Source organism: Electrophorus electricus, chromosome 8, assembly GCF_013358815.1.
Source record: "Electrophorus electricus isolate fEleEle1 chromosome 8, fEleEle1.pri, whole genome shotgun sequence".
Classification (NCBI taxonomy): Eukaryota; Metazoa; Chordata; class Actinopteri; order Gymnotiformes; family Gymnotidae; genus Electrophorus; species Electrophorus electricus.
Window position 1 is genome coordinate 24,579,347 of NC_049542.1, and position 14,200 is coordinate 24,593,546.

A 14,200-nucleotide genomic window follows, 5' to 3' on the forward strand; every position below is an offset into this window, starting at 1 on the left:
TACAATTTAATAATAGTTAATGCTCCACAAACTCAGAACTGTGGTCTGCACACAATAGTGAGGGTGTGTCAGATCACATAATGACTGATAGTGGCGTCTCCCTGACAACATAAACAACCTGGCATTAGTGGCAGCGGTAAGAGAGAGAGCAGGTATGATCAGTGTAGTTTAGCCATATAGTTGTTGTCTGACTGTGAACAATAGCTTCTCCCACAGGAAAGCAGATCATTATAAAATTTGTAAATGACAAAAAATGCCAAAATGTTAGCAGGTTTATCTATGGTTCACTCAGTTGTAAAGGGGCTGGATTATGTGCAGGAAAGTGGTCATTTCACATGAGAGGTTGTATTCAGATGGGAGAGTAGTTTAACAAGGTCTTTTAACAAACCTTAATGAAGGTTATGAAGGTTCAAAGATGCGGTTAAATGGTTATGCAAGAATATATATAAATACACAGTACTGTGCAAATGTTTTAGGCAGGTATGAAAAAATGCTATAAACTAAGAATCCTTTCAAAGATACAAATAATAATTGCTTATTTTTATCAGTTTACAAAATGCAAAGTGAGCAAACAAAAGAAAAATCTAAATCAAATCAATATTTGGTGCTACTAGCCTTTGCCTTCAAACCAGCATCAATTCTTATAGGCACACTTGGACAAAGTCAGGGAATTTGTACGGTTATAGTCAGGTGTATGTTCAACCAATTATACCAAACAGGTGCTAATGATCACAGTGAATAACTGAAACATAAACAGCTGTGTAGGAGGCTTAAAACTGGATGAGGAACATCCACAGAAGATCTGCGGTTAGTTCTCCAAGATATTTGGAACTACCTACCAGCCGAGTTCCTTCAAAAACTGTGTGCAAGTGTACAGAGAAGAATTGATGCTGGTTTGAAGGCAAGGGTGGTCACACCAAATATTGATTTGATTTAGATTTCTCTTCTGTTCGTTCACTGCATTTTGTTAATTGATGAAAATAAACTATTATCATATATATATATATATATAATCCTTGTGCACTGTACAGCTGAATACACACAGAACATGACTCAACTATTCAGGTGATTATGAAAAACAGGAGCTGAGTCATAACCAGACATGGACAGTGCATAACACTTCTCAAACTCCACACTAATGAAAGTTAATTCATATTAGGTTAGTGTAAGCTAAATGCCTAAAGAGTCACATGAGATGAAAAAATGGAATGAATAATATAAATTAATTTTACACATTAACCAGTTAGCAAGTCCATATTAAGGCAGTTCATACAAATAAATTATATTCATTAGTTTTCATTATACAAACACATTGGAAACATGTCATCTTCATGATAAATGAGGAAGCTGAATATATAAGAGAATATTTACCATGTCTGGGGTAATAATTATTCTGGCAATGTGTAAACAATCTAATTATCTTTTATAAAGAGAGAGCAAAAAAGAGAATTGTTACTAAAGAATTTTACTAAAAATTGGTACTTGAATGTGTGCAATACTGCTTTTGTACTAAATGTCATCAACTTTCCTCAGAAATGCCCAGTTTGGAAACTTCTCTCATGATGAATGAGTTTTTTTTAATGAATATGACATTAATCTAGTTTCAGAGCTTGAACCTCTGAGATTTCACAGTTATATTGAGTGATATTCCCCTGTGTTTTACTTGTTTGCTTGTGTGGAAGCCCTCTCTCTCTCTCTCTCTCTCTCTCTCTCTCTCTCTCTCTCTCTCTCTCTCTCTCTCTCTCTCTCTCTCTCTCTCTCTCTCTCTCTCTCTCAGTGCAGTTATACTCAATGCATTTATCATACTCAGAAAATGCAAAGTTTCCCACATGCCCTGAGAGGTAATTGATCTCTGCAGACAAGCAGTGTCAATCTGAATTTCACTCCCTCAAACTGCTGAGACTATTTAATAATGACTATTTAATAATATTTGTTTGTGGTTCTCTAATGAACTGTTTATTCCTTAATAAATCACAAGATTTCATTGAATCACACAGCTGACATGCCCCCCAGGTGGTCAGGAAAGATGCCAAAGAAATGGGAATTTTAATCTGTTTGTTTATATTCACATTCACAGTTAATCTAAAATGAATTCATATGAAGATCATTTAGCAGGACTCTGCTCCTCCAGAAATTGTATTGGGAATTGGAGGCTCAGAGCTTTAAGGGATGTATACACTGGTTCATGGGTGATTTCTGATGGACCTTTTGGAGCTTTTTTCAGATAAACAAACAAATCAATATTTTTAAAATATGACCTTTAAATAAGACCTTTGCATCTGACCTCTCAGTATTCATTCATTCATGATACTACAACAAAAAGGTCACTTCCTTTAACAGACTAGTGTGACCCATCCTAATGATCTATATTCCTACTACTCTGACCCATCCTAATTATCTATATTCCTTGATAGTTACCTTTTTTCTCTGCCCTGGATATTAAATCTTCATGAACCTTTTAACATGTTTAATTTAAACTTTCAGTGCAATCTGTTTTTTATGACAGCATTTTATCATTTTATTAATTTTCACCTGTCCATTTGTCTCTTATTAACCCTCATAACCCTGTTTTTAAAGTGCTCCCTTTCCAACCTCAAAATGATTCATTTACTACTTGGTACATCTTCTCTTCTGACATATTTTTATTTCCAGTTTTATTTAAGCATGTTCCTGCCTCTCATGTCCTTGAAGCAGTGCTATTATATGCTTGTGTGTGTGAGTGCAGGTAAGACTGCGGTACCTGGCATGGATAGCTTTTTTTTTTTCTCAGTGTCTTTTAATACAAATTTGATATTTCACAAGAATGACCTTGTATTTCATTAACAGGAACATTTTCAATAACATTAAGCATTTCAGCTCAGCTCTGTCATGAAGGATGGGACACATGCAAATGTTGTCATTGCACTGCATGTGAAAAAATGATTTTATTATATAGATTACCTCAGTCCCAAGAGAGGAACGCCTGGAGAGGAGCCTTTAATGAAAACCCAGCCACCAAGAAAACACTGGTCATCTTACAGGAAGTTTCGCTGAATAACAGTGATGTAAACACTCAAAACACAAAAACAGTATACAAGAGTGCAGTATAGGGACACTATTGCAGAAATGATGCAATGTAAGATGGTGTAATTGACAACTGCTAATGACTTGACTGCCTAAATCTTATTAGATTAATTTGCAAACATGCATGAACATTCATAAATATGGATAAGCTCCTTCATGCCAATACATAAAATGATAGGACCTTCTCTGATTGGGCATCGTGAAATAGTCTTTCATTACAAGCAATTGCTGTAATTACAATTGTTAGAGTTGCATTAAAAATGATAAATAGAGGGTTTGAGCAGATTACCTTAGTCCCAAGAGAGCAATGCCAATAGGGGAACTGTCAACAAACAGCAATCACATATGGGCCCTCACTCCTTCTTTAAAATATAATTTTATGTACAAGCTAAGACTTGCCCAAAAGTATCACCATTCAAAGTTAGTGCTTTTTTTCTTGAACGGTTTATTTGCTCTAAATGTTTTGTATATTGTCCTTTTTTTTGCATGGATTTATTTCTGAGGAATAATGCTTTTATTTAATGCTAACATCATTTCATTTAATATCTGCGCTTGCATTTTTCTGGGGAACAGTTAAACGTCTCGTAACCCCCCGTCAATATTTGTTGACTCCAGGTGTTCAGTACAGCTGTGTTCCTGTACCGAAGCCTAGAGCTCTCTCTGACAGTATCTTGCTGAGGTCTCCACATTCAGGCTCTCTGTAGTTTCTGCTTTATAGGGAAGTCTTGCATCCTGCTGAGTCTCTTAGTGCACTACCATCAGGTACTGGCTGCTTTGTTGTGGTGCATCGCAGTGGGAGTGTGGGGAAATAGGGAGGTGAGAATAGGATGTCATGGTCACTCATTAGTGTCAGTCAAAGAAACGACCCCATTCTCCACACTGCCTGCTCGCATTAGACTCCTGATTAGAAGATGCTGATTTATTCCCAGCTGCACTTGGCAGGGGTGATCCTTCAGTGACTTGTAGGGTAACCAGCTTTTGAGACAGAGAGAGTGAAATATCTATGGTACAGGTATTAGAGTTACCGTATGACATCAGATTCACAGGACGTAAATCAGCTAGGAGTTACACAGGGATGTTCGTTCTAATTTGGGTGTACATGATTTGTGTCTTATCTGTAAAGTCTTCTATATCTTTTTATGGTGGCATAGTGAAAGGATACATTTACAACTCTCTTCTTTTTCTGTGAATGAAATTTGAGATTTATGACTTATATTGAAGAGGTAAGATTTAACCAAACAATATAACCCAAAGCGAGCTGGTATCTGTATTTTAAACAAAATGTAGTAAGTTTTTATATAGGTAACCACAGGTATATTTAGAGATGCCATAATTATATATTTTTTATAGTTGTTTCATTGGAGCTTGACATGATTCAATAATGATGTTTTCTTCCTCAAACTTTTCATTAAAAAAGTTCTACTCCTTTTTTGTCTTCCGTATAACTTTTTATGCCACTTGTGCCTTCCCTGCAAAGAGAAGAAATATTTTAAAATCCACAGGTTTTTTTTTGTGTTGTTGTTGTTGCCTGCAGCTATCAACTGATACAGCTGTAAAAGAGACCACATTAGAGCAGGTTCAGTGAGAACCCTGGTTAAATAATTAACTTTAAATTATTAATTAAAGAATCAGCCACCTATGTTATGAATGTTATGAAAGTGTCATTTATATTGTGGCGGGGAGAAACGAGAGAAAGGAATTGCTATTGCTTAGTATACAACAACTAACACTACTCCACAAAACCTGGTTAATAAAGTTTATGATTTGTTTAGGGAGTTTAAAAAGTTTAAACGTAATGTTTAATCTTTCATATTAAACATCTGCGTCACATTATTCCTGTCTTGTTCCACTCTTTAAACAACAAGTAGCCAAACTGATAGATGCTGTAGTGTGGCCAGCTTATCATTAAAAAGAGTTTTCTTATGATACTGAAACATGCACAGTGCACTTAGAATGTCAGAAGGCTCTTCGTGCTCCCTGAACAATGAGGGATGAGTCAACTCCTAATCATGCACTGCCTTGCACTCTTCAGAGTTACTGTCTATTGCAATTCATGCTTCTATTCAGCATGCATCTAATTCTGTGTCCCTGTTATTTACAAACTCTGAACAGAGTTAAAGTACTTGGCAAATATAAATGTATCAACCATAATTACACAGATTGTTTTTTTTTTTTTAAGTTTTTTAAAATGGTATACTTAAATATCTTCTTTGAAGCTCAGTTTGTTTGGAGTGAGCTATCTGAGGACGTTTAGTTATGTAAAGTTGGTTTAAAATAAAAGTATGTAAATAATCCTGAGATTTATATACTTCAGAAGTGAATTTTATGAATATTTGAGTACATGAAAACTGTCCTCTCATCTGGTGGAGGAAAATCCATACAACTGAGAAAAATTACTATTAAATACATAGTTTTCCCAAGGATAAACTTGATTATTTATTCAAAGAATTCAATTTATCTTTAATCATATTTGTGTCATTTTAAATTACTTAAATAATCTTTTGTTGCACCCAGGTGGATGAAGCAGACCTGAATAAGTTGATGTCCTGCCTTATGAATAATGCAAGATAATAATACATGAAAATTGATTTGTCAGTAGCATACATTTGTGTCCTAGTCCCGGGCCCTCCTCACATGGCCTGGGATATTTTCACTATCTCAGATAAAATTCTCTCCCATATATAGCTACTGAATTCTATGATATTTCACAAAGCCAGATTAATATTTCAGACTGTTAACTGTGCCAATACAAGGTTATTTTCATAGAAGTGTCTAAGTCAGGCACAAACATGTGCACACAGAGAAACTGCCATTATTCCATGTATTAATGCACGTGCATCCATGCGGTGTATCTCAGCAGCCTTTATAAAACCACCACTGGTTAATAAGAGAACATTGCTCTGTATTCTGCTCCCACAAGCGAAACTTTCAACAATCCACTGTCTTTCGCCATTGATTTTTTTTGTCCTGTTCTCTCTCTTTGTCCCTTTCTGCTTGGCTTTGAAAGCGGTGCACTGAAAGGTTACTACACACGAACTTGTTTTATCTCCCTGGCACCGTGTCCTCTGGGGGAAGCGTAGTGATCACCCCCGTGTTTCTGCCAACCCCGTGTGGAGCTGCACTCTCTGCTCAACCTGTCAGAAACTGTACCGCAAGGAGGGCTGCTGCTCTGCTCACCCAGACGTTATTGATCCTGTAAGTATGTCTCTATTGGTGATATTTTTTCGTTTTTGTTGCTGTCATTCTAGATTAAACTATGCATATTGTTTTATAAAAATGAACTCAGTCTCTCACTGCTGTGAGGCATGAATCTGAATGTCAAGTGTTTGCCTGCTAAAATTATTGCTTGGGTGGTGGTTAACAAAAGATCATTAATACAGTCAGAGGTATAGTGCAAAATTCTGGGGCCCCACCGTAACAGGCAGGGTGGAGGCCCTTTTATAAATATTTGATCTTTTTTAAATTTACGATCCCCTCCTGGGCTTGAGACTTCCCCATGCTGCAGTGCATACCCCTCCCCTACATTGATGACTACAGTACACAACATTCGCATGCACTCTTCCACACACGGAGCTGGGACAATTGATAATGTAGTGAAGAGCCGAACTGAACAATGAATGTTTGTTACTACAGCAGACAACTTTCTCATACATAGGGCTGTAACAATCAATACTATAGTGTAGCACCTGAATAATAAATGTTCAAGTGTTTGTTCCAGAATCGGCCGCCTATGCTGACATGCGTCTGGCCAATATTATTTTGCGGTTGCAGTTTGGGTGAACCCTTTAAAGAAGAGACCATCATATACGCAATGACTCACGTAAGTCATGTAAGTCACAATGCCATTTGAAACACACTGAGCAGTTTGGTCAGTGTAAGGATTACACAGTGAGTCTTTGTTCTTTTTCTACAGGACTCCAATACAACACAGCCCAAGATGATGCATCAGTGAAGTCTGATGATCATGAATTCGTCTTGCTTATTTATCATAACAACCATAGTCTATGACGATGATAAAACAGCTACTTCGTTACAAAGAACACAGCACAAATGTTATGTGAGGTTATAAACTGGCTGGCAGCCTTCAGGAAAAGGCTGACATCCTCATAGTTAACAAACATGAGGACAGTATAAGTGCTGTCATTATGCTGGCACAGATTTCTATGCATTAGGGTCAGTTGTAATAAAACTGAATTTGACTGTCTTTACTGTTTGCTTTAATTCTTGGTCTCTTCAATATTAGGTTAAATATTTGCTAAATGCTGTTTTTCTAGAGCAACTTATATATTTATCAGTGTGTGTGTATGTGGGTGGGAAACAATCCTATGACCATATGTTGACCTGGGTGGCTTGGTTGTTAGCATATTTGCCTCTCAGCCCTAGAGTCTTGAGTTTGTGTCCCTATCTGAATGGAGTTTGCACGTTCTCCTTGTGTGGGTTTCCTCCAACAGACCAAAAACTAGGTTGGGTAAAAATTGTCTACTCCAAAAATTGTCTGTGTGTGTGAATGTCTGCATGCCCAGTGAAGCATGGTGCTTGGTCCTGAATGTTATCTTCACTCCTCTTCCTGTGCCTGATGCAGTCCCTCAGGGGCTGGGGTTTCTGGCTGAGAGTACAATGTGCAAAGTTGGCAGCCACTTCTCACTGGTGTGTTGACTGGATATAAACATTATATACTGGGAACTGAGAAAGGTGTATTCATTTGTTGTTAACACACCTATCAGCCTCATCATGAATGCCACACTTAAAATGTCACAATTTATAGAATTTCTATTGTTAAGAAGTTGCCAGCTTGATAGGTACATTCCCACCTTCACATAAATTAAATACTTCAAGTCATATGTGTGTAAGTCAGGCAGACCAATGTTTCAAGTTCAGTGTTTAAATAGACAAAACAAGTAAGCTGAAAGTGTCATGATAGTTGGCAATAGATGGACCAGTTCTAGCATCTCCCAAATGACTGTTGTCTTGGGGTTTTCAGACACAACCATTTCATGGGTTTGAAAAAAATGGCACAAAAAACAAACAAACAAACAAAAACGTCCAGTAAGTAGTGATCCTGTAATTGGAAACAGCATGTAGATCAGACATTAAATGAATGTGGCAAGAATAAAAAAAAACAAAAACAAAAAACAAGACTGCGTATAACAATAATAATCACATGGCAAAACCACAATGGCAGAATGGCATCTCAGACTCAGGGACTTTATCTCAAATGCATACAAAAGCCAAACAGCTCATACCAGCAAAGAACCATGAATGGCCGAATGACTCCCGGTTCCTTTATTTAATGGAAGGATCAAGCAATATTAGTCCACTGAGGCATCCTGTTTGGTTCTAACAATCTAGGCTGATGACATCAGTGTGACGGTGTGGGGGACATTCATCTATTAATGTTGCAGATATGCAATGAACAACATGTAAACAGCAGGGAGTGTCTGAACATCGTTGTTGTCCAATTTCCTCCACCCCATGGCTATGGTTTAACCACACATCTCCTGCATGGTAATGCACCACTTCCCGAGGTATGTATCGTCAATGGAGAGCTTCAGGAAACAGGGCATTTTCATTGCTTCAGTGACCTGCACAGTGCACAGAGCTCAACCGTCTCAAGCATCTTTGGCATGAGGTAAAAAAAAGGCTGTTCGCAGCAAGCTGTACATCCACCCATTTCTAAACAATATACTGGCAACTCAGGGTACACACTAAAACAAATAGCATGATTAGCATACATTCTCCCCAACTTTTCTTTTTTAGGTAAACTTGTGGTGTTCAAATTAGGGGATACCACTTTCTTTGCTCTTGTTTATGTTGATTCTGTGAAGGAAACTTTATCTGTGTATAATAAAGGAGCTCTTGGATATTTAGTCACTGCATGTGTGATGAAGCTTAAGATTGTTCAGATACTCAGTCAGCCAGAATTCTATGCAATAATCACACCACAGTTATAACTGAACACAGGGATGTTTTGCTTTAAATGCTGTTAAAAATATAAAGGGATATAATTATGCATACAAAAAGATTATTCAGTTGACAATACTTACTAACTCCATTCATATCAAGCACCTCAAGCACAATGAGCGCAAAAAACTGGCACCAAAGTGGAATACAACGAGAGGGTGAGAAACCATGGTAGCAGTAGATAGCTGCCTAGCGACTAGCTGAGAACTCCGTTTTGCTAAATCATTGCAGTGTTAGCGAAAGCTCAGTGCAGAGAAAATGTATCCTCTCACAGATGGCTGACACGCCTTGCACTGTTGAGCTTCGATAGTTACACAAGTATATAAACAAAATTATTCTGTGCCTAACAAATCTTTTCAGACATTGGAGTAATTCAGTTAAAGTGAAGGAGGCTTTATTGATTCAAACTTTTTTCCAAATCCTTGGAAAGATTTAAATGCCTCAAGTGCTTATCTTTAACAATTTGCCTGGCTGTATACTTTTCCAGGAAAACAATCAGGGTACAGAAAGTCAAGGTACCTTTGTCATTTAATTTTTTTCATTCTCACAAATACAGCAAAGAAACACACACACACACACACACACACACACACACACACACACACACACTACAGCACATCAGGACCCTAATATAATTATATCTTATCGGCAGCTGGTGTCATAAAAGAGTACAGCACTCAATTCACAATATGTCCCTGTGAGGCAGTCCCATATGGTGAGGTGCAGCAGTTTCAGAGCCTCTCCTTTCCCCATAGCGAGCTCTCATTTAGGCAGGCTGTCTTCCTGGATATGGAACTGCTGGTTAGGTTTGGTAGCCTCCAGCATTAGCTCGTACAGCTGCCCGATCTGTTCCTCTTGAAAATCTCTGAGACTCTGTTCGGACAGCTTACTCCCAAACATGGGACTCTTGGTTCCTGCTGCCTCCAGCACCTGAGCCTGCAGGGTATCCCTGTAGTTCTGTAGACAGAAGAATATCACAGATCAGCTCAGAGTGTGCCACACTGAAAAATCAGGAGCCAATTACAGCTCTCAGGTATAATGCCGGACCAGGGATGCTTTTGGGAAAAAGCAGCTGCATGCTGGCTGATCATCACTTATGCCTAATATTTGGCCCTGACAAGACAGAAACACACAGGAAAATTATTATTATTATTATTATTTACAGGGCATTACTGATATGCCATAAATCTTTCTAATAACAACAATTTATTTATTTAAATGTTTGAGAATTCTACTGCCTGCCATGAACTCATGTGATACACTCTAGGTCATGAAGGTCATGCAGAGATGATGTAGTCTTCTGGGGTACATTAGTTATAATGGAGGTCAGAGCCCCACTGTGACCCACTCCCCAAATGTCATGTGTTGGAATTGCTGCCTTAATACATCAATTACTGCTTGCCCTCACATTCCTTTTCAAAGAACAAAAGGTCCCAAGTCCTCTGTGGTCGATATACTGCAGCTTGCAACTAACATGGGCATTAAAAGTCAAAAAGGCACTATTGGTACTAAAAATATTAACTGAAATTGTTTATTGACATGTTTTGGAAAAAGCAGACTTTTAAAAAAGTTGTGTTTTAAAAGCTGGTAAGAGGATATGGAAGTGATATCTCATATTAGACAGTAGTAAAAACACTTATGAAGACAGACATGCTGCTATTCATCTCACATGTAGCATGTAGCTGTGGCTGTACGGGTCCCATTATCAAAACATGATTGGAAAATCAGTCAAATTACAACCACTACATCAAAGTTACAGGGGGACCAAAGGTAAGCGGACTGTGAGCTCATTCATAAAAATGCACACAAACGTAAACCTTGAGTCATCCGTCTAGTCACTCACGAAACATCTTCGAATTTGGATGCAATTCAATTTCAGAAGCAACAAGCCATTTGTCTGAGAGGCTTCTTCCCCTACATAATGTAATTAGATTGAACATTTGCCAAGCAGCTATATTTTAAGAATGGAGGGGGATTGTTCAATGGCAGGCTTTTTGGCGAAGTTCATGAACTGAATATAAAGGTTCGTTATTTGTAGTGACGTAATCAAATACCCCATTTTGAACTTCTATGGAGTGGACTAGCTTTCCCAAGGGCAAAGCTCTTAAGTAGCTCTTTCAAGTCCATATCCTTCACTAAGTACACACATCCACACCAAAGTACTAGCTACTTACATGACAGTTATAGCAAAATCCCAAACCAAATTGATTTACTTCTCCATGAATCAGTCTATTTATGTGCATATTATATAATGATATTATGAATATATTTCTATCCCTATAATTTTTATGTAGTTGTATTACATGAAAATGAAACAAAGCATTATTCCACCAACAGTTTGAAAAGACGTTTTAAGGTCCTGACCTTGATGACAATCAAGTGCATTTAGTGCAACCAATCAGCTAATGTTCCTTTCGACTGTCTGAAACAGTAATGTAGCCAGTCATTACAGTGGCCATTCCACATGACTCCACCTCAAATTCGTACATTAGTGGACAAGAGGCCATTCTCCCATATCGTTGCTTTTCCCCTTACTGCTCCCTTCTTCTTCACTATGACCAACATCTGTCAGTCTCCTTCTCTCCTCCACTCCTTCTTGCCATGCCCCTCTCTCTCTCTCTTTTTTCTTTCCTCCCAAGGGAAAGCTTGTCCATTGCAATGTGGCCGATTTATTAGCCGAGGAGAAGCCCCATGAGGCCCCTGCAGTAACCGGATTAAAGTGAACACTCAGTGCTCTTAATCACATTTTGAGACTCGTTCTGCGTCTGTTCCTGGGTCCACCACCCTTCCGTGCTTTTTCTATTTTTTTCCCTCTTCCATGGAGTGCCTTTGGAAAGTGAGATGGAGTGGTGATTCACCCACTTCAAAATGAAGCAAAATGAGAGGAGAGGGTGGGTGGGGACAGTCAGAGGCTGTCATCACAATTTTTCTCAACATTAATTCCATTCTAATGACCACCTAGATATGTTAACAATTATGGATATCAATATGGTGTAAAAATTCTTAGGAGTGGCTAAAAGGATATTTTTGGTATACCTACTATATGTACAGTATCACCTAAACTCTCTGTATTGTATATCATGTCAGGAAATGTAAGCACAGTAAAAGGAGAACTTAACTGTTGTCATCCTTGAACAAAAGCAGTTCTATCTAGGCTTGAACAATCCCTGTCTAGCAGAATGTCAGAAAAAGTTATTTTCCATTTTATGAAAAGTTCCTCTCATGCTGCCCATTTATAGTGACATACGAGATAATGTTCATGAGTCTTATTTTAACCCGATATCATAAACATAGTAATTACAGGTGGGTGAGTTTTATCTTCTGCACCTGACACTGTAACAAGATTATCATCAAAGAAGCATTGTGCACACTTAATACAATACTGTTATCTTATAACAATAGTTCCCACATATATGGGTGGGATACATCTTTTCAAACGAAAAGCATGGTAGACTACTCTCGTGTCTTGTCTGGCAGGGATAAAACCTGTTCAAACTGTAAAGGACTATTGCTTGATGGAAGTTCATGGTTGTAGACATGCATGCGAGACGAAACCTTTCAGGATGGACTGAACTGCTGAAAGGTTCTGACGGTCATTTTATGAAGTATGGTGCCATCGTGTGGCTGGACAGTTACTTCAAAAGGAGGAGAGGAATTAACCTGAAAAACACTATAAACACCGAACAAAGCGCACCCCCCCCCCCAATCTATAATTTTTATTTTTCAAGCATAGAGGAAGTCTGTTAGAGTTGAAATTACTGGCCGACGACGCGTCTTACCTCCCATTCCTTCATGAAGAGTTTGACTGTTTCCGGAGGTGCAGATTTGTGTCTTCGAAATTCATCTTTCACGTACTGATCACCGAGCGCTCTCAAGTCGATCGGCATAAATCGATGCAAAAAGAGTATTCTCTTATATAATGAGCGCACCTTGGACACATGAGCTGGAATAGCCATAACACTGGACCAAATATTCCTGATGTTGGCGACAGCTAGCTGCCCATCCGACTTTAAAGAAATCTCTTTTAACTCGTGAACCAAAAAAAAAACAAAAAACCCCTAGCAACCTGGAAATAGCCTACTCAAAAGTAGCCAGCTAACTATCTTAGCTAAGGATGTAGCGTCCAAATTCAAGTACATCTGTACAAACTCTAGCGAACGATTACAGCCAAATCCTGAGCTATCTAACGCCAGGTTAGCTAACCCAAATAACTAATACGACCACGTAACGAAGAGGATGTTATTGGTACAGACCTTCCGTCAATAAGCATATCTCCCCGGCGAGAACGAAATAGGTTATTATCGATCACCAAGCTGACATTATATACGCCTATAATGACTTTGATATAACTCACGTCGTCGTCCGTCTAGACCGTTTGAATAAACGGTGCGCATCCGCTGACTCTTATGGCGATTTGTTTTTAAACCACCAAAATGGCGGACATGGAAGCCGCCATCTTGTGTGTGCTTGTGAGTGCGATTGGAGCCCGAGCATGCGCAGTACAGACAATAGGCTGTGGACGGTCACAAGTAGCGCAGTAGAGCGAAAGTGGAGTACGAGCATGCGCAGTAGGTTCTATAGACTGTCGCTCTAAGCCGCCCCCCACAGTCAGCCACTAGAGGGCGTCACTTTTCACTCGCTGTCGTCCACTCCATGTGTACATTCGGTCTAGTTTGTACGGTGTTACAAGTTTGCACGTGTTTTTACATGCCAGTTGTTAGGAAACCACATTTAAATCAACAGACATTAGACACTTAGTAAAGATCAAATCCATTTAAAGCCAAAACCTTTAAAAAAAAAAAAAAAAAAGCAATAGCAGTTGTGGTTTCATTAACATATTTGACAGGTGTTTACATCTGTTACTAAAAGCACAGATAAATTTTTCCTGTGTAAGTATTACCTCTCAAATGGGAAAATAATTGTCGCACAATGCCGAAAGTATAACATCAGACTGTTCCTTGAAACAAAGGGGTGAACCAAGATGGCGACCAGTGCAAGCGGTATTTGGCTGATGCAAAATTTCAGTTTTCATACCTTAATGATAGTCTACTAGACTTCATTCAACATGTACAATATTTATGAGTGTCAGAAGACATGATGCTTATTATTAGTCACATTTAAATAGCATCTTTCTCAAACCCAGGGAGGCTTTATGGCTAGAGATCATACATATATA

The 14,200-nt window shown here is 38.4% G+C and overlaps 1 protein-coding gene and 1 long non-coding RNA gene across 3 annotated transcripts; one reads left to right on the top strand and one right to left on the bottom strand.

The window, feature by feature from the left end:
- The first annotated feature begins 6,199 nt into the window (after positions 1 to 6,199).
- Positions 6,200 to 7,255, top strand: LOC113585683. Of its 2 annotated transcripts, none has more exons than XR_003411533.2 (3): positions 6,200 to 6,258; positions 6,782 to 6,892; positions 6,977 to 7,255. It is a non-coding gene; the product is annotated as an uncharacterized LOC113585683 (long non-coding RNA). The 2 variants fall into 2 exon arrangements; XR_003411534.2 differs by having other exon boundaries at positions 6,782 to 6,883.
- An 850-nt stretch (positions 7,256 to 8,105) lies between these two features.
- sdhaf3 (succinate dehydrogenase complex assembly factor 3) lies at positions 8,106 to 13,486 on the bottom strand. The gene is made up of 2 exons (XM_027023359.2): positions 12,804 to 13,486; positions 8,106 to 9,981 (listed from the first exon to the last, which is right to left on the bottom strand). The coding sequence occupies exons 1-2, from the start codon at positions 12,978 to 12,980 to the stop codon at positions 9,787 to 9,789; spliced, it is 372 nt and encodes a 123-aa protein (XP_026879160.1). The 5' UTR covers positions 12,981 to 13,486; the 3' UTR covers positions 8,106 to 9,786.
- Between the last annotated feature and the right edge of the window lie 714 nt (positions 13,487 to 14,200).